Source organism: Limanda limanda, chromosome 2 (genome assembly GCF_963576545.1).
Source record: "Limanda limanda chromosome 2, fLimLim1.1, whole genome shotgun sequence".
Classification (NCBI taxonomy): domain Eukaryota; kingdom Metazoa; phylum Chordata; class Actinopteri; order Pleuronectiformes; family Pleuronectidae; genus Limanda; species Limanda limanda.
The window spans coordinates 11,061,947-11,085,305 of record NC_083637.1 but is presented as its reverse complement, the minus strand read 5'-3'; the positions used below and the strand labels follow the sequence as shown (position 1 = coordinate 11,085,305).

The 23,359-nt window shown below is 42.1% G+C and overlaps 1 protein-coding gene across 1 annotated transcript in view; it reads right to left on the bottom strand.

Moving 5' to 3' along the window:
• gab1 (GRB2-associated binding protein 1) overlaps positions 1 to 23,359 on the bottom strand; it is a 50,066-nt gene that overhangs the window by 5,412 nt on the left and 21,295 nt on the right. Inside the window, exons 3-9 of the mRNA XM_061087082.1 lie at positions 11,330 to 11,458; positions 10,902 to 11,067; positions 8,128 to 8,338; positions 6,277 to 6,962; positions 4,273 to 4,367; positions 3,445 to 3,745; positions 830 to 922 (exon numbers count right to left, since the gene is read on the bottom strand). Of these exons, the coding sequence (XP_060943065.1) occupies positions 830 to 922; positions 3,445 to 3,745; positions 4,273 to 4,367; positions 6,277 to 6,962; positions 8,128 to 8,338; positions 10,902 to 11,067; positions 11,330 to 11,458 (1,681 nt within the window). The remainder of the gene's footprint in view (positions 1 to 829; positions 923 to 3,444; positions 3,746 to 4,272; positions 4,368 to 6,276; positions 6,963 to 8,127; positions 8,339 to 10,901; positions 11,068 to 11,329; positions 11,459 to 23,359) is intronic.

Sequence of the window (23,359 nt, the reverse complement as noted above, 5' to 3'; positions counted from 1 at the left end):
TACTTGGATGAGGGGATATATATAAATAAAGTATTTCTAAAAGTTATGTTTTCAAGGTAAGTTGCAGCTGTTCTTGAGCTCCATTACTGTGACAAGTGCAATCCAACATGCATGAAGTGCACACCATGGTACCCCTGCTTTTATTAGAGAGTTTTCACAGTCTGGTTTGAATTCTCCCTCTGGGGGAATGTGAATGAACCTCGATCCGACCCAGGTGTCAGGTGGACTGTGGAAGTGTGAGCTTAAGTAGCTAGGTGTGCTTTACATTCTGGACTGTGATGATGCTGCCTGTATAGTGGTGGTAGCAGCTAACTGGAGAAAGAACCAGTTAGCTGCTAAGTAACTGATTAGTTATACTGTTGTATAGTAACAAACAGTTTTGTGTGGAAAAGCAGCTTTTGACAAGCAGCAAGGAATAAGCTAACACATTATTTACTTTTGACCTACTTGCTACCGCCTCAGACACATATAGTCGAAAGTTGGAGCAAATGTTTGTGCATATTTGATTCACATGAAAAGAAATCAAATCGAAGCTCAAATTTATGTGACCAGAGCAATCCAACTATGGTGTGAAAACTTCCCGACAGTCGATTTAATATTTATAGAATGTGCTCTTCACAGAGAGTAAATATTAACCTGTGTTTTAGCGGATTCTGGTGTGCACCCAGTTAATCTCTTACAGAATCAACAGGCCTGAGAGACAAGAGAAACCCCACAGAACACGATTTTACAACATGCAAAGAGTCGAGATGAGGTAGAGTTTGGACAGATCACATCAACATTGGAAAGTTTTCAGATACACAACGGCAGATCAGTGTGGGTTACCTACCCTTGCGTCGTCCCCTTGGGAATTCACCTACGGTTTGAGAGTCGGTTCGCTCTAAACCAACACCTTTTGCTCTTATTATTTTAGGACTCTGACCTGATTGGTGAAAGAAGACTTATTATACTTTCTTTTGGTGATCACAACAGTTTAAGCCTGCCTAAGAACTGCTCTGCCATGCAAAGCAAAGCAAAAGACGAGACTTCACCGACACCCTAGCGTTCACCCAATCACCTGTTTGTGCAGCACAGTTATCAAGAGGATGATTGTCATGACAACAGCAGACCCATAGTACCCAACATGCACCTCAATCCATGCACCACGGCTTCCCACACAAAGACTGACATCACAGCTGTGCATGCACAAGGAGCAGTGTATAAGCACTGGGAGAGTACACGTAGAAATCATGTCATGTTGAGAAGAGCAAAAACAAATCTGCAGAACAGAGAAACTCACTGAGGAGGCACGTGGCTTCACATTAACACAAGGATCAGAACGAGATGTGCCACAATCTCACACTGAGAGAGTTAATTTAACACAAATGGTGTTAATGAAATAAAACGAAAGCTGTCGACGAGCCGCTGACTGGCCTTGACCACAGATGTCAAAGCCTTCACAACACACGGCCGAGATGAGCAGAGAAAGAAGTGCACAAAGGATGAATACAGTTTAGTGGGTGTAATTAAAACAGAGTACGGATGAGTTTTGCATGGCTCATGGTGAATAAAGAAATGATCGAGGAATAAATGTGAAGAGCGTGTGATCGTTGACTTATTTCTAAAACATACTCATCCATACTTTCTGCTTTAAGCATAACATTCCACCTGTAAATTCTTCTGAAAAGTGGCGTTTCTCATTGATATCAGTTTTAGTCTGATTATCATAAATCCAAGCTCCCATTGCGAACACCATTTTGTACCCGGAGCAACTGTACTGAGAGCTGAATCTACACCTATAAAAATATATCACTTTTATATATATATATAATATGATAAAATAAATAACAGGTCAGGGGACGTCAGCTGAGTAGGTGGTCCTTCATCTGCGGCCCAGGACACATTTGTTTTCACACAGCAGTAAGTGTGTGGTCATGTGTCCCAGACCACCTCTGAATGTAGTTTTAGTAAATGGATATACGGAGGCATTTGCGTGTATTCACACCTGTACAACAGTTGACCACAGATTCTGAGAGTTCTCCTAAAACATGTCTGTCAAACAAGATGCTGCGGTGAATAGTGTTAAATGTGAATTTAAAGTTAACTTAGAAAAGTCAAACCCAACAAAAATATGAGGGAAAAGACGAAGTGTGAAATAGGGAGAGTAAAGCCAAAAACTGAAACCAAAACTATAAATACTGGCAATATGTTTTTATCTGTCATACCTTTCTGGATATGATGGAAAACAAATGTCTATTCAACATCTAGTGGATCAAGACCTGTACTTGAAAATCTGAAATACAGGGACTTCTCTCTCATTTATGATTCCAATAGTTCTAGTTTTTAGATGCTGATCAGTCAGACATGACGATGCTCAACCTGAGTTTATGTAGTAACAGTGCACATACCACAAATTATTCAACCTGCAGAATTCAATTTATAAATATTCTATTGTGGTGTAATCGCACGGTTTCTAGACTGTGAGGGTACATGAAGGTTTTATAAGTACTGAAGATTCCTAGTAATATCTCTTTAAATGAAACATGAGCAATTCCCTTGGACTGGTTGACGATTTGGACTAATAAAAATCTTTATATAAATCTTTAAGACACGATAGTCCCGCTATGATGCGTGCCAAATTTGGAGTTTGCTGAAAAAAAGCCACTGAGGAAAACGGTATGTTGTGCATGGGAGGATTCCCCAGTGAGAAATTTAAAACTCCATAAAATGTCCCATTTTCCTCAGAGACAAAAACAGCCCCAAATAAGGGCATAAGGTTTTGCCTATGGGACGACTCTGTGTCTCCTTGTCATTCTTCAACTCTTTCTCTTACTGCCCATTACTCAGCCTTTCAATCTGCCCAGATTGTAATTCCCCTTTGCTATTAGGTCTCTCATCAAAGAGCTCCATTCAGATGGCGGGAACAAAGGGGATGGAGGTGACCACTCCGGGCTTCAGTCACTCCATGGCACAGGGGCCGGCCCCCTCCAAAATGGTCGACAGGGCCTCTTGAGCTTGTGACAAAAGTGCTTTTGACAAGGGGTGAACTGTGTTAGATATAAAAAGATGTAGCGGGCAGCAAACTTATTCATCGAGGTGGTGAAAGGCGGCGGTGGAGGAATGACCCAGAGGTGGATGGTGGTATTTAAAACGCCAGACGAACCGACGAAGACAAAATGAGAGAGAATCCTTTCCCGATGAATGATGATAAAGAAAGAGATTGCTTTGAGAATGGTGGGAAATGATGGCTTTATGACCATGAGCCAGCAGTATGACAAAAGCAGATGAGTGTAGACAGAGCATGTAGTTGCATTAGTGAACACTGAACGGAGTGAAACCTGTTAAGAGCAGGAACAGACGTCAGCGCACTTTAAACCCACAGCAACGAACCACAGAATATTAACAGACCAAGTCGCAGCTACACATGCACACGCACACACACACACAGACCTACTATCCTCTCACCTTTGCGATCAGGTTTGAGATTTCGGTCCACAGGTGGGGGCTGGCACTCGCTGAGTATCGGCCTGCGAGGGGGGGTCTTGGGACTCAAGCGGAATCCCATGTGTGCGGGCGGGGGCACCTGCTTTCCCAGAGAGGAGAACTCCATGGTGCTTGGAGTCATGGGCACATAGTTGGGTTCGTGCGTTGGCTCTGACAAACTGCCCGAGCGATGATGTGACGGCGAGTTGGCACTCATGGGTACGTAGTTCTGGTCGACCTCTTCTGTGGACTGGCTGCCCACTGGCATCATTCCTTTGTTTTTCTGAGGAGGACAAAGCAAAAACACGCGATCGTGAACAAAATAAGGGACAGCTTTCAAATTTCAAAGGCTGTATTGTAGTGTGGATGGGCCAAAACAGAGGCAGTTTAAAAACAAGCTCTACTAGCTCAAAAAAGACTTAGCGGAATTTCACATTCTGCTGATCATACAGGATCAACAGATTCCAACAAGTAAACTGAAACAATCATCAGAGTAGCTGACTGAGCTCTTGTTTTAAGTTTTCTTTAGTCTTGTTGATATCAAGCAGCAGGACAAAAAGTATAAAAACTTCTGTATTCAGTCAATTTCAGTATAAAACTGAATCTGGTCTATCATCCTGGATGTTTCTACAATTAACAATGAATTGATGGAGCAAGGAGAAAAAAATGCAGCCGTAGAAATGAAAATAGGGTATTGACAAAAAAAAAAGGTATTGCCGTGCACAACACAGGAGAGGTTCCCCTTTAAGGTGTCAGCCACCTTGTTACAAGCAGAGCACAGATCAACAGTATTAGGAGCGTATCACTTACGAAGTAGCTGTTGAAGCTTTCATTGAAATCAAACGAGCAGGTTTTTTCGGAAGGGAATGATCGAGGAATGTCGTAGCAGTCCTGGGATCCAAAATCTGCAGAGAAACACATCGTATCACCACATATGCACATTGCTGCAATATACTTGGAGATAATGGGAAAAACAGTAGTAATGATAGTTTTCATTATTTCATTACTTAGCATGATGCCTTCATTTTGAGATCAAATATGTTGTATCATGACTGAGAGTCTTTTTTTTTTAGTGGCACAGAGGGAAGGGCTCTAATGTCAGGTACATTACTGGGTTTTTGGAACTCTCATTATACACTGATGCAGTCACTAATGCATTTCACTTACAGCCTCAAGAACCACAACAGCGCTAGAAAGAGCATGTGTACGGCAAATGAAAGTGTCGGCTGAGGAAGACTGAGTGGGTGAGACCATGACGGGGAATAATTACGGAGACATGTCCTCTTCCAAACAACAACAAATCCACACAAATATGTCTCAAATGGATCAGATGAAATGAAGTGAACCTACGCCTCACAGTGAATTTTCATCTTGGTTTCTCTAACACCTCTGGACACCCTGGTCATCAACATGCAGAGTGGAGATCAATTCTCATGTTCAGAGGAATATTCACCGCAGCCTTAACCCCATTCAGCGTGAAATCATACGACTCAGAATCAGGCGAACCTTAGATATTCACTATGTGTGCGTGCAATGGTTTCTAGTTTAAGAGCTTTTATAAGTGTTGGGCACAGGTCAGACTGAGAACTGAGTTTCACCAGAGACTTGTTGCAATCATCTTGCCACAAATTTTTCTGTAATGACATTTGTCACCACAAGAGGGACGGCTAATGGGGGAACATACTATTTAATGTATGTATTATGCATTGATATAAAGATTTCTGCTATTTAGGATTAACTTTATTACTTTATAATTTGAAACAACTGCTGTGATAAAAGTAATCTATCTTCAATCTAGATCTTCTCAAGTTTGGATATGACCGATATTTAAACTCCTGGCCTGCGCCCCTGTAACACAGCCTGGTCAGGGTGGGAATGTTGTACGTCTCGTAATTCTGTATAAAAAGTATTCAGTATACAGAAAAACAGAATGGAGGTACATTGTTCCACCTTTAAGCTGACAGTGGAGGAGGTCACAGAACCAGAACATCTGCATAAACAAGCCGGCTTAGAGGGACAAAGCCGATGCTGTTGTGTTACACATTATGCCCCTGATTCCAGAACATGGCTTGTTGAGCATGTGATCTTAAAAAAAAAACACTGGTTCAGTGTAAAAAAAGCAAATGTGGCATTGCAAGCATCCTTCTTAAGAAGAATAAAAAGAAAAGAAAAACATAGAGGAGGTGATGATGCTGGAGAGACATTGCTGTTACTCAATATCGACTTGTGAACATGTCTCACAACAATAAAAGTCCTCCTGACAAACCACCTCCTGCTACTAAAGCTATCAGTGGCAAGTGAAGACTTTTGAAGATAACCCATCTTGCTTGCTTTTATATGTTAAATCTGAGTATTGTGTACTTATGACCAGAACTGCTGCACAAACCATCGCCAAGTTCCTTTATCATCGAGACCCTGAAGGCACGTGCTAAAAACTGTCAGGTCTGTGTTAAGATCTGATAAGCTTTTGACAATTTGAATAGATTGTGAACAAAACAGAAGAGCAAAGGTGAAAACCAGGATTGCGGCTGTAAGAAAACCTGCCAAGAGCTCCGGTGATCTCTTATCATCCATCAAAAGAAAGTGAAAAGGGTGAACGCCGACTCGTCAGCTCAGCAAACGCCTAACACGTCAGTTTATAGTGTTGAAGAAAAATATCCCTGCACAAGTAAGGTCAAGACTTTAGAGAGGAAATCGGCTGTGTGATTGTACGATTGTTGTATTGGAGGATAATCAAGCATATTTTCTTTTTTCATAGTTTTCCAAAGCAAATGAAATGTATACTCCCAAAAAAAAAAATGTTCCGACACAAACCTTTGCGGAGGCGTGAACTGTCCACGGTGCCAATAGTGTTGCTGCGTAAGGTCTTATTCCCGGCGCTAGTAGGCACACAGTAGTTCCCATCAGTCTCTGAGGCTGAGCGCGGCACACAGTAGGTGTCCGTGGGTGAGCGCTCAGCAGGGGGTGGTGGGGGTCCTGAGATGGAACTGAGCGAAGGCTTGGGTGGTCTTGGAGGGGGGACTACATCTCCCCCGCCCTCTGAGCCTCCAACACTTGTCGACGACGACAACGTGCGGGGCACCTGGTAGGTACAGTTTGCACCAGGTGTGGGTGGAATATCGTAACTAATGGAAAGGTTGCGCAACTGTGACTCCATCGAGGGCTTCCGGGAAGGCGTGTTGAAGACGTAGAGCTCAGAGGCATCCCCGCCGTCTGGGGGGGCTGGAGGCGAGGAGGCGGACTTAGGGAGCAGAACGGTGTCTTGCGAGTAGCTGCGGGGGAGGTGGTAAAGGCCGGCGTCGGTGGTGAGCGAGGCACCGCGTGATGGGGGGGAGTCGTAGATGGGAGAGGTGGAGGCAGGGCCCGGGTGCTGGGGAAAGAAGCCGTTGTGCGACGTGTGTTTAGATGAGGAGCTGGAGGACGTGGGGGTGCGGTGGGAGGGGAGGTTGTCATTCAGGTCTGTCTCTGAAGAGGTGGACTTGGAACACTCAGCATGGGCTCTGAAAGAAAACATAAAGACCAGAGAATCAAATATCCACAAGAAACATGATGATTTAGGTTAAATCCATACAACTGCGTCTCAAACTCAAACCATCTCCGTCTGTTTTAGCTCTGTATCAGTTTGAATCCCTGTTCATACTAAAACGCCCGTAAACGCTTATCATGTGACCAGTCACATAAACTGGGCATGCACATGTGTTTGCCAGTGTACGCGGGTATTGTCAGATTGTTCAAACTATTAGCTTGTCTCCTACGCATGCAAGGAGTAAAATGCAGAATTTAACAGCACAACAACTGTTAGCAAAGACGACAGGGTCAGCAACACTTGTGATTAATTATCCAAGTTTGTTTTCTTCCAGAGAAGCTGTGGGTGTCTACGTCATACATCTCTGTTTCAGACTAATACAGAGCGACAGGAGTAGTGTGGACGCCCGGCGCATCCGAAGCAGAGTTAATATACTTGACAATGACGACGTAGAGAATTTCAGATATTCACAAAGTCATGTTCAAACTTCACGGCTCTGTTTGCAAGCCATCGTTAATCGTCTAAAAGGGACATTCAGACATTTCTTATCACTGATCTTTGGCCTTTTTTCACAAACAAGTAACTCTTTTTGGGTAAAGTGGACAAGTCATTGGCAGTTAGGTCATTTCTGGACATGCAGGCAATACAAGGATACTGTAAGTTATGTAAAAGCTAGTCAGTTTGGATATGGAAAGTAGTAGCTAAAGATTGAAACCCCTCTCATCAAACGATCACTAATAATCATCTGCTAAATCCATGTAAGTCATAGTTGAGCGTATGAAGTGTTCTTTTTATATAAACACATGTAGCACAGCACACAAGCAGGCAGTTCCAGCTGGACGGCTGGCCACTCACAGACTAGCCTGGGGAGGAAGAGTCTTGCTCTCACACTCCTCCAGGAGCAAATACTCCTGGTCTCCCTCCAATGGAGAGTGAAGCAGCACTGAGCTACACACACCACACAGCAGAGACAAGGACAAGAGTGGCAGTACAGATGAAACGCACAACGAGAACAAATGGGCTGAAAAAATGTACAGGGAGAAGCTTATATCACAGAAGAGCATTGCAGCAAAATGAATGTGGAGAGTTATCCATATAGTATGCATTATGTAGAGTTATATTCAGAAACACACACTCACCTGTTGGGTTCGGGCTTTTTACTCTCACAGTTGACGAGCCACAGATAATCCTGAGGCTCCTCTGAACTTGACTGAGAGTCCAGGTGCCGCACACTGACCGGCTGGTAAGGAGGCGGCACGCTGGTCAGTAAACCGGAACCAATTGCTGGATGTGGGGGCGTGTCCACTACCAGGCCTCCGATGGCTGACTGGTGAGCAGCTTTGGCAGCTTCTTGAGAACAGAAACAGGAAGACACAGGATTAGCTCACACTAAATCGACTGTTTAGCATTTTCTTCTTTTGAATATGAGGAATGGGAGTTCAAAGTGCGATTGGGAAAATGATTGAGGTCATAAATTATAGTGCATTAACTGAATTGATCATAAATAATGAGACAATATTAGAATCTGTCAGCCTGCGCTCAGCACACATCAGTGAATGACTGATCAGGATTAGACACACTCCACACACTGTGTTGTTGTAATTAATCAGGGCAACACAAAGCCAGAGGACTCATTTTACTGGAACCGTCTTCTTTTAGACTTTTTCTTTAGACTTCTTAGATTTACTACCTTTCTGTTGATCTTAATCTAATTGTGGTGTAAGGTTATGAGCACATCACACTTTTTTTTTTAAATTCTACTTTTCCAATGTGTGGTTACATATGATTCCTGAACCCTGAGTCCAAACAAGTAAGGTTCTAACACATCTATTTACCCAAGGCCACAGAGACAGTGCAGTTGATATTAAAGAAGGAAAGTAAACCAAAAAAACAAACAAGCAAAGAAAATGGTGAAAACACTGTGAGAGTAAACCCAGACCCAAGCTGTTTCCTAGCAACCTGATGTCTGCAGTCAGTGGCAGCCTTTCTGATTGACACTACATCAACTTTACAACTCTGTAATGTCCAAAATTGGGTCGCTGGTGTGTGTAGATGAAGCAGCTCCTTGACAGATCTCAAATTTCTCTCTGGAACAGCTCCCCGTATTCTGTTTATTTAATTCAACCCCTGAATCAAAGCAGTGAGTCTGCAGCCCTAACACAGGGTTTCCCATTTCAGCTGATCCATGAAGCCACAACAACCTCTAACCTCAATGAGGCAGATTTCCTGAGAGAAATAAAAAACCTGTTAACAGTCTGGCTTGAGGTGAAGGTTCTGATTTATGGGTGGCAATATTCCCTTAACAACACTTGCACCTGGCAAACTCTGAGTTTACACAAACACAACATCATGATGAAGTATTTTCATTATTCTTTGCACTCAAAACTTCTCTTATTAGTTAACAGTCTGAATACTGCGTTTGCCTTCGAAACCCACACACTCTTTCTCAGACAGCGTTTCCTCAAGGTCTCTGCTTTGTCACACCAGATATCAGAGTCCTTTCCAAACCCTTCTGCTGCTGCTGCTCGGGCCAACTGTTGCACTGCAGTCAGAGCAAAGATGGCCGGTGCGTAAGCCGAGGGAAATATCTTTCTCCCTTTTCACAGTTCTCCTCCCACTCTTTAACTGTTCTGCTTTTATCCAGCACAAGGTCCCGTATTTCTCTTCTTTTCAGTCAATAGCTCTGTCTCTACATGCATCATTTGCTCCTCTCTCTTCTGTTATCGTCTTCCCTTTTCCCTCCATTTCTTGGTTAAAAAGGTTAAAAGCCGATTCATACAGGAAAAAGGGGAAATCCCCTCTGCTGATACGCACATTTATATATACCTCCTACACTCTCTCTGAGCCTTTCGAATCCAAGCCCACCTAATGTTCTTTCCTCTACTATCTGCAGTGTAGCGTGGCCGCACACAACAGAAGAGTGGGAGCTGGGTATCACATGCAGAGAAGTTTAAGTGGCCACGAGAGGGAAAGCCAAGGACATTCTTTTGTTAGAGGAACTGCGAGGAAGCCTATCTGCAGAGATGTTTGTCTTTAGACATAGTTTCTCCTTGAATTATAACGCTATTTGTTTTACATCAGGGCTTTATCAGTTTTCCAAATATTCTGTAGCAGAAGTGCCACGAGTGTTACTATCAGAGTTGCCCTGCAACACGAGCTGCGTTGGTGAGGCGGAGCGATTGTCACAATACCGTGAGAGAACGACCTTCAAGCAGTATAATTGGTGTCTCGTTTGCCAGGTTTAAAAAGTATATTCTTCAACTAAATTAATCTCGGTGTCGTGATATGCCAGACGGTGAATTAGTGCAACTTCTAAGCCAATTGTTGTCACACTAAAATGCTTACACATTTAGATGACAAGAGGGAGAAAGAGGAGCAGAACTGAGATGTTAATGGTGCAGCTGACATTTAGGCTCAAAGACGGAGAGGGAGACAAGAGACAAGAGGGAAAGAACGGAGGAGAGAGGCAGTGAGGCCTGCAGGCACACAGTTCTTTGATTATCCAGCACTAGGAACTGGAGTAACATGAGCTTCAACACAACACATGGATCAACACATGGACCATTAGACCTTGGCTGAGAAATATGCTGAATAGTGGCCTTCTGGCACATTATGCTGCTTCATCTAACTCTTTCAAAGAGAAGGAAAGAAGATATTTGAGAGGCACAACAGTCAAAAGGGAGACCAGTCAAATGTACAGTGGTGAGCCAGCGAGCTAATATTGTTTGAGTTTAATTCTAACTATATGTGATCATTGCTGGTGATGAGAATCAGCCCGATTTGAAATTATTTCTGCTTGTCTGTGAATTAAGTTTGGCATTTGAAACACTACACAAAGCTGTCACAGTGGCTAGATGCAACAAAAAAAACATTCAATGCTGTCGGTGTCTGACTTTCTCAAGCCCATTCTTACCGTCATCGGTTGGGTTAAAACCACAGATGTCGCAGATGCAGCAAACCCACTTATTCATCTCGTCTTCGGTGTCAGCCACCAGGTAGAAGACACGGTCGATGGTCTTGATGTCGAATATGAAGCTGTGCTCCAAGTCCTTCTTTTTGAACGACAGCCCAGCATCCACCTGAGGGGATCAACCGACGGGGGTTAGCTTCTTTTACAGCAAAACAATGAAAGCTCCCTGAGTGTAAAAGTTGCATCTCATAAACCTAGGAGCAAGTTAAAAATACAGCATGAAACGACCTGACAGGTTTTTTGAAATGTGTCTTTTATGTGTTTATAAACAAAAAAAAACCTGCTTCTACTGGACTTTCCTAAGAATTCTTAATGGTATAAGTGGAGCTTCGCCCTTCACTTTGGAGACTGGTTGTTACGGCGAACCATACCTGCTCGCACAAGTTGAGATCAATCACGCGGATGGGCTTCTTGGCATGGTCATTCTTGTAGTACTCCAACACGTCTGGGTCGCCGGTCAGACGGCCACTGCGAAGTACAAACCACCGCTTCTTCCATGCCTGCAGGGTGAGCACAGAAATGGGGGCAAAGGTCACATGGGTGTTCTCACAATGACTGCTCCGTTCCCAACTGACCACAGGCTGGCCAAATGCTTTATTTTTCTAGTTTAGCCGATGTGTCCTAGCGTAGCTGGTTTCTGTGTATGTGCATTCCCCACCAGCTGCACTGCCCGCGCTGAAGAATAATGGGGGCCAGAGGGGAAAAGGCCTGCAACCAGAAATATGTGCCTGGGATAACCAGAACAAAAGCCACATAGTTTGGTTTAGCACCCAGACTGGAGTGAATAACAAAATCTATAAGGAGAAACAGGCCATTAGGACATTTCTGTTAAATGGGATGTGTTGCCTGTGAGAATAAGACATGGCTCTTTAAAGTCAGGCATAGCAGACAGATAAAAGCGACATAAGCATATAAAATCTATGACTTCCACTCAGTGTACATAAATAAAGGACAGTTTAGTAATAAAATCCTTAAGTGACAGTACATTAAAAGTATTAAAGAGAAAGACGAGACCACTCAATGCTCTTCTTATCTGGGATAATTTAATAAATCAGTAATGGATTACTGAGAGCACACTAACGAAACGTCAGTAACGTCGCCCTGTGTCACTGTTTACTTAAAAAATACTGCTTCAAAACCTGTTTACATATCATGCATGGTTGTCATATGGAGTTGCTGTTTCAACGATAAAAAGGTCAGTGAGAGGGGAGAGGCCTTCAAAATAAATACAAAACCAGAAGCCAAATAATTTAAGCACAACACTGACACTGTACCCCTGCTCGTAGTATGTGTGTAGCTTTATTTTAGAGAACTTATCTAACACTGACTTATTCAAACACGGCTTAAGGAGGTCACAGAGTGTTGATTTTCCTCAATATAAGCTCTCCACAAAATAAGAGCACGACTTGTCTGAGTGATCACAAGATGCTGTGGTGAGATAAGGATATTTATCCAAAAGTGTTTCACTTCCTCATGTTGCCCAAGCAAGGGCAACTGTGTCAGGACACTTTGTACAAGTTTCAACAACCAAAGAGTGTCGCACTAAAAAACACGAACACCAAAATAAGAAGATCGGCCGAAGAGCAGAAACTTTCCGAGCGCTGTTTGAAATGATAGATGAGACCCAGTGAACAAACAACCGCTTCAGAGATCAGATAGATCGGGCAGCATACCAACAGAGTGAGAGGAATGCAAACTAAAGCTTTGCTGTTGTTGTTTTGGGAATAGGGTTTGAACGTATTAACAATGCTGTGGGCCTAGAGCTTCTTTTTTTTTTATCCCTTAGCTGTTTTTCAATCCACAGGGTGTCCTTTGTTAGTGGGCCAGGTCCCGGACCGAGACAGCGTGAAGAGCATCAGACCTTTTCCTCCAAAAACAGGATGAAGAAACAAGCAGCCCTGCAAGGCCCTGGATTTTAGACTGCACACACACACACAGATATACATACATAAAAAAATAACTACAAGGACAAAAGCACCAAAGTATTTGATAACACACAGAGTTTCCTACAAAAAGGATCAAAACATCAGTCACACCTCGAACTATGCACACACACATGCAGAACATGTTTCACACGGTGTGGCTCAAAAGGCCTGCATTATATAATCACTCCCACAAGAGGCCAAATGAGCCGCTTAAATACCAAATTTAACCGTAAAGGCTGAAGTGAATGAGCAGAGACAACACTGATGTATCTGTGCAGGCTGGATAAAGACAGTGGGTGTGGAGAGGAGAGGGGACCTCTCTCTCTCTCTCGCTCCCTCTCTCTCTGGCACATGACAAAGCAATCCTGGGTCAAGTTACCCTGTGGGGAACAGAAGGACCAAGAGCTTGGGTTACAGCAAGGCCAGGCCCGCCCAGGGTGAGTGTTGACAACTGTGTGTTGTGTACACTCAAGACAGAGGAAAGTGAGACCTGTTTAACAGAACGGCTCAATAGTCTTGGAGTTGAGCTCCTTTGGAAATTCAGACGACAACAGGTCACTTAAAGTTAAAAGAAAAGGAGTAACGCAACGTCTGCATGTCCAAAAAGAGAACCACAAAATGCTGACCGTGGCCAATGAATGTAATGTTGTGTTTTTGTCGAGTTTCATCAAGTCATCATGACCGAGCAGACCAAGGCAATATATGCAGTAATCACAAACACATGTGGCTGTGAGCAGTGTCTGCACAATCAAAAATTGAACAGCACTTCTCAAAACTGATGCCCTGACACTGAATATGAACACTGTTTGAACAACACTGTATAATAATCACGTTAATTATGCAAAAGGGAAGCAAGCATCATGTATTATGCCTCCAAGAAACAATAAATATAGCAAATAGACAAAAAGACAAAATAACTATGGATGTAATGTATAAAATATGCAAATTTACATTGAAACCAAAAATATGTAAAAGACTATCACACAGGGTTCGAGAAGTAAACATATCTCTCACTTCATTTACCCAACACAAAAGTCTTTGTTTGCCTGTACAGGATCCAAACAAGTCAATGAAAGGATCCAGACTATGCCATTATAAGTAGTAAATTATTCATTTATTGAATTTGATTAAAATGTCAAGAGTAAAAGTGTTTGTTTATGCTGTATGCTAATATTATTGACATGACTTGACTTAACATGCATGGCCAAACATCTTGGTCACTGAACTAATAGCAGTCCACAAACACACACACAAGCAATGACCTTAGATCAGATAAGATGGTCGGTTCTGTTGGTTCTCAGCTTTCTGAATGCAATATCCAGCAGCAAAGTAAAGTGACTCTTAGATTATTATTGAATTATTCTATACACATCAGAAAATTCACCTTAAAGGAGGGCACATAATGTGAACAGACAAGGTATACAGTTTTTATATATATATATATATTTTTTTTTTTAAACAAACTTTAATCTCATTTTTAAGCAGTGGGTTTGCAATTCCACAAGAGAATCTGCACCTGCTGCTACATTAGCATGGTTACACTACTAGCTCGAGGATGACAAGCTGTGTAGTAGCTGGAACATCTCTCCACCATCTGTGGGAATTCACATTCACACAGATTTCCTTGTGCACATTTGCTCTGTTTTCTGCCACTGATTTGTTCCCAACACTCAGCACCAGACACGTGCATTAAAATAACAATCTATTTGGTAATAAGCAAATGAAAACACTTCAAATAAGAGATGACATCCTAATATCTAGGCGCCATCATATCTACGAATTTAGTCTCAACTACATTTATACAGAAACAAGACGCAAGGTAAGAGGGAGACAATTGGAATCAGAACACAACTGGAGAACACATTTACATGCACTACATTTGCCCTGTTACAGTGACACCCAGCTGTAGTAAGTGAACAGATTACTTTACTACCTCCTACGTATTTTTTAGGATACTCGTGAAGTGTTGGTATTTTAATAAGAAGACTTGGACTGGCAGCACAGTGAGGGAACAGGCACGTTCAGTGAGACAACAACTTTTCCCTAATGTGCAAATGTGTCTAAATTTCAAAATACATTCCTGCTGACAGAGTTGCTGGAAGATATGGACCGGAATACATACTAGCTGTTTGTTTGTAAGTCAAAACTTTATGTGAGATGTTAAAATAACTTTTACTGAAACAGGTTACTAGTTTACATGTCCTTACAAGACCTGGCATCACTGACAATGAACAGGCTGACAGAAAATACATCAACCAATGTCCATCAAAACAGCCTTACTCAAAAGCCTTCCACCCATTGTTGTTTTAAGTGCATGTAAAAACATTTGATAGCAACACAACAGATATCAAACACACCAGAGTACTTTCAAACCAATGCCACATACACACATTTGGCCAGTATGACAACATGATCTTTGCCACACACCAGTACATACCTCCTCCCAAGGCTTACAGAGAAGACGATGTCACCTCTGGTCCTGGTTTTACTATTAAATACTCCATTGTAGCCAGCGTGGAACAGAAGGTTAACCCTTAAAAAGTCAACGCCAGATACCAGTGTCAACAACTGGCAGATAAAGATACATCCATTTCAGCTTTCCTTAATACACCAGCAGATTTGGAGCCGCTTATCTTATCCAACAATCAAAGCCCACTTCAGCTTGTGGGAGTCTAGTGTTCACTGCCCCACAGTTAGGAATGGGACGGCATGGGACGATACTGGTCTGGGTTGGGGAGGGCTCCTCTGGCATGGCAGCTGTCCCCGCCAACCCCTTTCTCTCCCCCTCCCCCCACTTCCTGGTGTCCCGGTGTCTTCTGATAGGGTCAGACACAGGAAGGGACCCAATATTTGCCCGTGGGGGGACGGACAGAGATGGTATTGAGGGTCTGACTGGGATTATGATAGGGGAAGGGGAGGGTGGGAGGTTTGGGACAAGATGCCAACTGAGTGGAGTCACACTGCCGTCAGAGGCCTCGAGATCCAACATCACTGGATCATGACAAAGGCTAAAGGTCTCATCCAACTCAACCAGGAACAAAAGGTCCCATCCTACTCAGCCAAAGGCAAAAGGTCCCAACCAACACCGAGCATGAAAGAAAATACATGTAGTAAAAAAGTTAGTAACATTAGGGGCCAACCTTTTTCTTTTAGACGCTGACTGGAAACAACAGGAACTATATTGCAAAAGCCAAAGTCTGTGCACCCTTTAGTCTTATTTCTGTTGTGCCACTAATCATTCTTTTTGGTAATCATTTATCAACGGCTTTGCTTTGTCTATGGACAAAAGCCACGAAAGTACAGTCACGAGTTCAAAACAAAGCCCAAACTCAGACAATGCAGGAAACTTGTTCGCAATATTAACATATGACAAAGAATCATGAGGATGGAAAGAGATGAGAAAAGACATGGCACCAAGGTCAAGGAATAACAAGAAATTAAATGTATTGTAATCTGGACATGGAATAACCTCTATCAGAACATGAGATTTTGGTTGTATCAAGCAGCCCCATAAATATGTGTTAATATGCCTCTGCATTCAAATATCAGACATTAGAAAAGTCCTGCTTGGCACTACATCATCACCAAAATATACAGTGTACTGGCGGGAGTAAAGAAATGAAAGAGAGAATGTGGAATCACACTTGATCACACGTAAGATATGAGCAAACGACAATGGAATACACTCCACGTTTTGGTATGCAGCTGATAAAAGAGACCACATCAGCCTCCTACAACAGGAATTAGTCTAATTCATTAGTTAAATACATGAAACTAGTTCCAAGTGAAGCATCCAGCCAACGCCACCGCTTAAGCTCCACCTACTCCAGTTTTATTGCGCTTAGAAGGCTAATTGTGCTCCATGGTTTAGATAGCTTAATGCAGCTTAAAAAGCCTTTAAGTGCTCTAATTGCTAATGTGAATTTGCTCTCATCACAGGCTGTTAAACTGCATAATTAAACTCCTCCTCTATATCTCTAATGGTAAATGGTACAGACACATGGGGGTTATGTATTCCTGCAGCAGCAGCCGTTGGGAAATCACACAAGACTCTGTCATCAGGACATGGTGTCGGACAAAATGTGAATAGTGGCATTAGAGATTTATAAACACTAATGCAGCAGCAAACCAATATGTCCTATGTAAAGATTTAGTGGGGTGAGTTTGGTCCAGCCCTGACCCTTTTTTGCCTGTTTTCCCTTCTCTCCCCATTTCATACTTGTGTTGTCCTTTCAATTAAGACAGATGATTCTTTCAGTGTTCATCAGTCAGTAGGTTTCTAGTGGGAGTTGAATTGCAGCCGTTTCCTGTTGAAACCCATCGTGTCTCTCACTTTCTAGAGCAGATACAGGACATCAGTAGAGGCTGCTTTTTAATGTTAGAGTATTTTCTTTTGTCTCATGGCTTGACTAAGTCAGAAAATACACATATTAGCCACAAGAATAAAACATTTCAAATGCTGAGGGGGATGAGTGATAAATCTCAGATATTTAGTTTTATGGATTTTACCTGTGTCAATAAACTTCATTAGATTTCTGTTTATATCATCAGCTGGGCTCTCTGCAGCTCAGTTACGTGCTAGCGTTAGCTTAGCTCACACACTCTGGATGCAGAGTTAGCACTAAGCAGCATGCGAGTGGCCGGGCCATCTGTCTCATCTGAGTGGGATGTGGGTAAATGACCTGCAACCCAGCTGCACTGACTCATCCTGACTAGGACAGCTTCCCTGTTTGTTCCTCAGAAAAATACAGCGATGGGGATGGAGCGAGGGAGCGGCGGGGTGCAGGATGAGCACAGGGTGAAGACGGGGGAGAGAAGGTCAAGATTTTTGGTGATAACAGAACAAATTAGTATGTGATATGATTGCATCTGCCAGAAATCCATACCAGACACCATCTCAGGGCCACGCAGAAACCAGACCACCTTATGTGGACAGTGGATATGACAAGAAGAAAAAAGATACTCGCACAGTGTATCTCACACAAGCAGGATATTAAACACACCATAGATTCCAGAGTTCCAGTATTGATCTGTTTACTTTGCAGGGCAGTCTCATTAGAGGGAATGAGGTCACATTGACGGAGGTGAGAAAAATGTAAATGAATCAGGTGTTATCTTACTCAGCGTCCGTGTGGAAGAGCATACATGAATTTCATTACTTACTGCTATATTACAAAATATTTCCCTATAATTTGATTTCCTGTAGCAGCTCATTAATAAATATTAGTTTTCCAAATGACAATATATAGGGAGAATCTGGAAACATCTTATGATTTAGGAAGAGTCAATGAAAGGTTAGACCAAAGCAACACATAAAAAGTAATGTAATGTTTTAAATCATGAATAACACGACTGCATCACTTTATCTCTTCCTTTGCACTGTCAGATTCTAGCAATCATGTGGCATGGAGGGACATACTGTGGGTGTTTGGAGAAACAAAAATAAGGAGTGAATTTGTGCATTTGACATTTTCAGCTATTTGGGCAAATATTTGGAATATCAAATGGCTGCATCTGCTGACGCAGAAACGCAACGAACCTACAAAACAATTCCATGACACTGCAGTCTGACACAAATGCATTAAACAAATATGCAATCTTGCCGACCACAGTGCTTCCCTAAGCCTCACTATCAGGGCCCTACGACTGCGCTGAACAAAGGCTGTTCTAAGAGAGTAGTGTCGAGCGCGTCAGAGGTTTTGGCGCTCTTGGCCTTGGTGACGAGGTCTGCAGAAAGAGAAGGAGAGGAGGGACAAAAGCTCCTCTATGCTGAGTGCCGCAAATTGTATAAAACAATCTTTGTTAGCGAGACATGACTGGGATTCTTGCTAAACAGCTATTTTTACTTCCTTGAGCACCAGCGAGGGCAGTTAACATACAAGTAAGAGTGCGTGTCCTTTGGCTAAGCGAGTGTTCGGCGAGCGTCATCAGCCCTCCGCCTGCTGGAAGGACAAGGGACTTCCGTGAAAGATGTGCATGCCTGGGTCCAGCATTGTACACTGTGGTTAATAGTCAGCCAAATTCTACCACCACCCTCTGACTCTGAGGTAAACACTCTTGATTTGTACTGGTGGGATCACCGTCATGTTGTTTGATAAATTCACTGCACGCTCGACCTGACATGAACTATGGCTGACACAACAGCTGGAAAGCACAAAGGACAGAGTAAATAAGTGTCTGAATACCAGTTCCTCAATGAACTACACCAGCTTTCCCCTTAGAAAGATTCCAGGTGTATCCGTGTTTACCTGTGAGATATTAAAAAATATCACCCATTCACACACACATTCATATTCTACGGGCAGCACTTTTTCTTTGGCGGGCAGTTAGGGAAGACTGGAATCGAGCCGCCGACCTTCTGGTTGGAGGACGAACGCTGTACGTGTACAGTGACAGTAAAAAACGAATGAATATTAATATCTATTAATATAATCTATTAATATGAATTATTACCAATTCAGTCTGTTTTAGACATAATGCACAGTGGACTATATTTAGCTTAAAGCAAGACAATTGTAACATTACATCTCATTTAGAGTTGAAATAAACAAAATCCTGAAAGTATACAAACATCCAGTGTCACAACCAGTGTCACAAACTCCTTCATACAAACAAGCATTGGACATTTGCAGGTAAATGTTTTTTGTACCTCTCGTGCATTGCATAAACACTAACCGTCATCACACAAACTTAGAGTGAACCCTAAGGAACCGATATAATTGAAAATGACAAATATATTACCTTTAAATCTTACGGATGATGATAAATGCTTTGTAAATCAGTAAATAACGGTGAGCCTACCTTCCAAGGTTGTTGTAGTTAAGTGCTGTTATGAGAGAACAAGCATGTTGTTGTTGTTGTTGTTTTGGTCTTGTTTGCGCCTAAGTTGTGACTTTATCATGATGCTGTGTGTGTGTGTGTTTGTGTGTGTGAGGGTCGGCAGTTTGAGATCGCTCCCTCCCCTGACTTCCTGTTCTATGTAATCAGGTTGTCACAGACCCTCTTAACTGCCACGGCTAAATCAGAGGGGGAGGGACAACCAGAGACCAGAAGGTTTGTGTTTAGTTTACAGAAATGTAGTGGGATTGCACCCCGACATATTCAACAATTATTACTACAACCAATTATTCCATCTTTGTTGCAGTCTGGCTCTTTTAATATAATCATGACTATCAGCTATTATTCAAATCAATATCCTATTCTAATATTATTGCAAATGCACACAAACACTGTGACTCTGACTAAAGGACGGCGAGCAGACGAAGAGACGTTTCTAATAAGTGCAGTGAAACACAATTAAACACTTGATTGAAAGAAAAATTGAAGATAAACAACCTGTCTCTTTAGTTCTATTGATTTAGACTGATATTTCACTGTATTCTATCCTAACTAACATTGAAGACATTTAGCGAGTCAAGATGGCTTTAAAACCTGCCTTTTCTCACCTTTCATGTTCCTTTTCCGAATTGAATGAAGCCCAAAGTCCTGTCCCCAGATTACAGCAATGAAATATCCGTGTCTTCATTTACATTCAACTCAAGCTCATAATTATTGACAAATCATTGTATTTGCATCTCACTTCCCTGGATGTGAGCCTCCCTCTGCTTCCTGTGGAGACTTTACAATTCTGTTTCCCATCTGCACTCTCAATAGAAACGAGGTCAGAGATGCCACAGCATGGACAGCTTCCTCTACATGACCGCTTCACAAAAGGTCTCCCTTGGCAGAGCAGTGACCCCAAACACTAATTCTGCAAAGATACCCCATCTAGAGGGTTTTAAGTCAGGATATATAAAAAGTGTGCAGAGTGCATAAACCCAGATTTGAACCAGAAATTGAGGTCCTGCAATTTTGTATTCTGCTTAAGATACCTGGTTGCAAGTACTCAAACTTTTTAACTAACTTAACAAATGAATATTGGAGGAAATAATGTGCATTTCATCAAGTTTCATCAAGAACTACTTCTACCTCAACAGAGCTGCAGATAGGAAATAATTATAGAAAAACAACCAGGAAAATCAGAGATGATTTGAAGATTTTGTCCAACACTCAATTCCTCAGACAATTATTTAACACACCTAAGAAACACTGAAGGATAATAATGACAAGTGTCATACAAAATCTCATGTATCAAAATAACTGCATATACCATGATATAGCACATTTTCTGTAAATTGTAACATGTGAGATAATATATGTACAGGTTTAAGTTACAACAGCAGCTTTTATCTCCCATCTCTGAGCTTTGTTGTGATAAGGTGCATCAAGGACAGAAGCCTGTTGCAACATCAGACCGTGGTTTGTTTTGAGAACTCGACTGTGCTTTGGCTCTCATCCACAGACGCTCTGTGTGTGTGTCTGTGTGCTGTTTGACATAATTCTTGCATAAGTAGTAAAATAGGTTAGTGGTGTTAGTAGTTTGTTGTGGGGACACAGTTTTTTGTACAAGTACATTTTTACGGACTTTCCCTACACTATCATTCCACTGAAGAAGCCCCTCTTTTAGTTACAAGCTCCTTGTTTTGTCTTGGCTGTTCCGAGTCCTCCGGTTTGGAGTTATCTAGTTTCTTTCAGAATCAGAATTATTTTTATTGTCACATATATTTGCATATATTGAAAATTACCTGCTTGCACCATTGCCATGGGGGAGAATGTCCAAAAGACAAAAAGGTAACGATGTATGTATATATATCTTTGTATCGCACAGTCATGTAATACTGTCTTCATACAAACAAACGACAAAGATTATCCGCCAAAATAAACCATTTAGTAGGAAACTATATCATGAAAGTATTCTTTCCTAGCACCTATAATAGGAGAGAGGCCAAAGAAAGCACAGGAAATTAACAAGGAGAAATAGAGTGAGAGCAGTGTTAAAGATAGGACCACCCAGACTAACCGACTGAGGTAAGAGCAACATTAGCGTATCTGTGCATGTGCGTGTGTCCTATTGAACACTTGCACGTCGATCCCAAGAACACACAACAACCCAAAAAATTAACTCCCGGGTGTCGCTGAACTTATCAATTATCATTCACATCCACAGCATAGCGCTGCTCCCATGTGAGAGTCAACCTCCTCATTTCATTCCCTCTCTGAGAGAAGAACAAGAACAAAAGCTTTGTTGCACAGAAACATCACATCCTTGCTTTGTGCACGTCCGACCCATCTTCCCACACAGGTCAGAGACACAAAAGTGAGGATCTCAAGTCTTGATTTTTCCACAAGAACCAAAGCTCAAATCCAGAAATCCTCAGAAACAAGACATCGATTTTGTATCATCTGCAAACACTTGGACTGCAGCTAACCCTGCATTAACACAACAAGGCCTCCCATACGACATATACTCCTAATAACCCATATTCTAGTTTATGTTTTGTATTAAATACCACATGACAGATTATCACAAGGGGAGTATTCACACCCCGAAAGGTCAGACTTTTATTTTGAGAACATATACTGTATACATATCTATATCCTTTCTTTACCATATCAAATGATGCAAAATGGCAGTTTGAAAATGCTGTAGCTGATTATGGACACATTTGATTTTTTCTCTTTCATTTAGACTTCAGAGTTGTGAACCTCAATTTCAGAATTTTCTCAAGATATAATTATTTAAAATGATCATAAATAATAATCATGTATTATTACAGAACCAGATTATAAAATAATAAGAATATAATGCTATAATAATAAGGTTCTGTAAAGAAACTGGCGCAGCAATGAGAGCCTGCACCAGCCTCTGTAGAGGCAACTAATAAGTTGGCTCCCTACCAACAACACAGAACAGTTGTTTTACGCAGCTGGGTTTACGGTGGAGGTAACATTTGTGCATTCCTACTTTGCCAGAAATAAACTGGTGAACTGACATCTGTTGTGTAATGTAAAGACAGTGTGTATGTGTGTGTACAAGTTATAGCTCAGTTTATGTTGAATCATCAGGTCAACACCAAGTTCCAGCAGCTGCGTCTACATAAGGAGCTCCTCCTGTGAGTGCATCACTTAGACATCATCCTATATATATATGTGTGCGCTCATCATCTGTGTATCGATCCATAAGGAGCAGCTACTCTACGATCAAAACAAGCAAGTTCCTTCCTTTCCTCCACCACACAAACCATCGCTCCCTCCTTCAATATAAAATCCCACAGTCGCTGCGCTTTCATGTGCAGCTGTGAAATTCTCACCCAGCCAGGCGCCATCTGACCCTGGCCCTAACAATCTACGGTAACTGTCCAAAGAACACAGACCCTGGTAGTCATTCTGCTATCTTTGCAAACAGTGCACACAAAGACCAACATTCAAATGAAAGCACGTCGGGAGGCCGAACAGGTGTTCTTAATTCTCGGTCTGCAGCAGGTGACCTACAACAACAAGACAATGTCAAGGTTCTTCAAACTATTTTACGTCTCAAACAAAATAATCAGGCTGAAAACAGAAAACCACTACCTCCCTGACAGTAGGTCTAAGTTG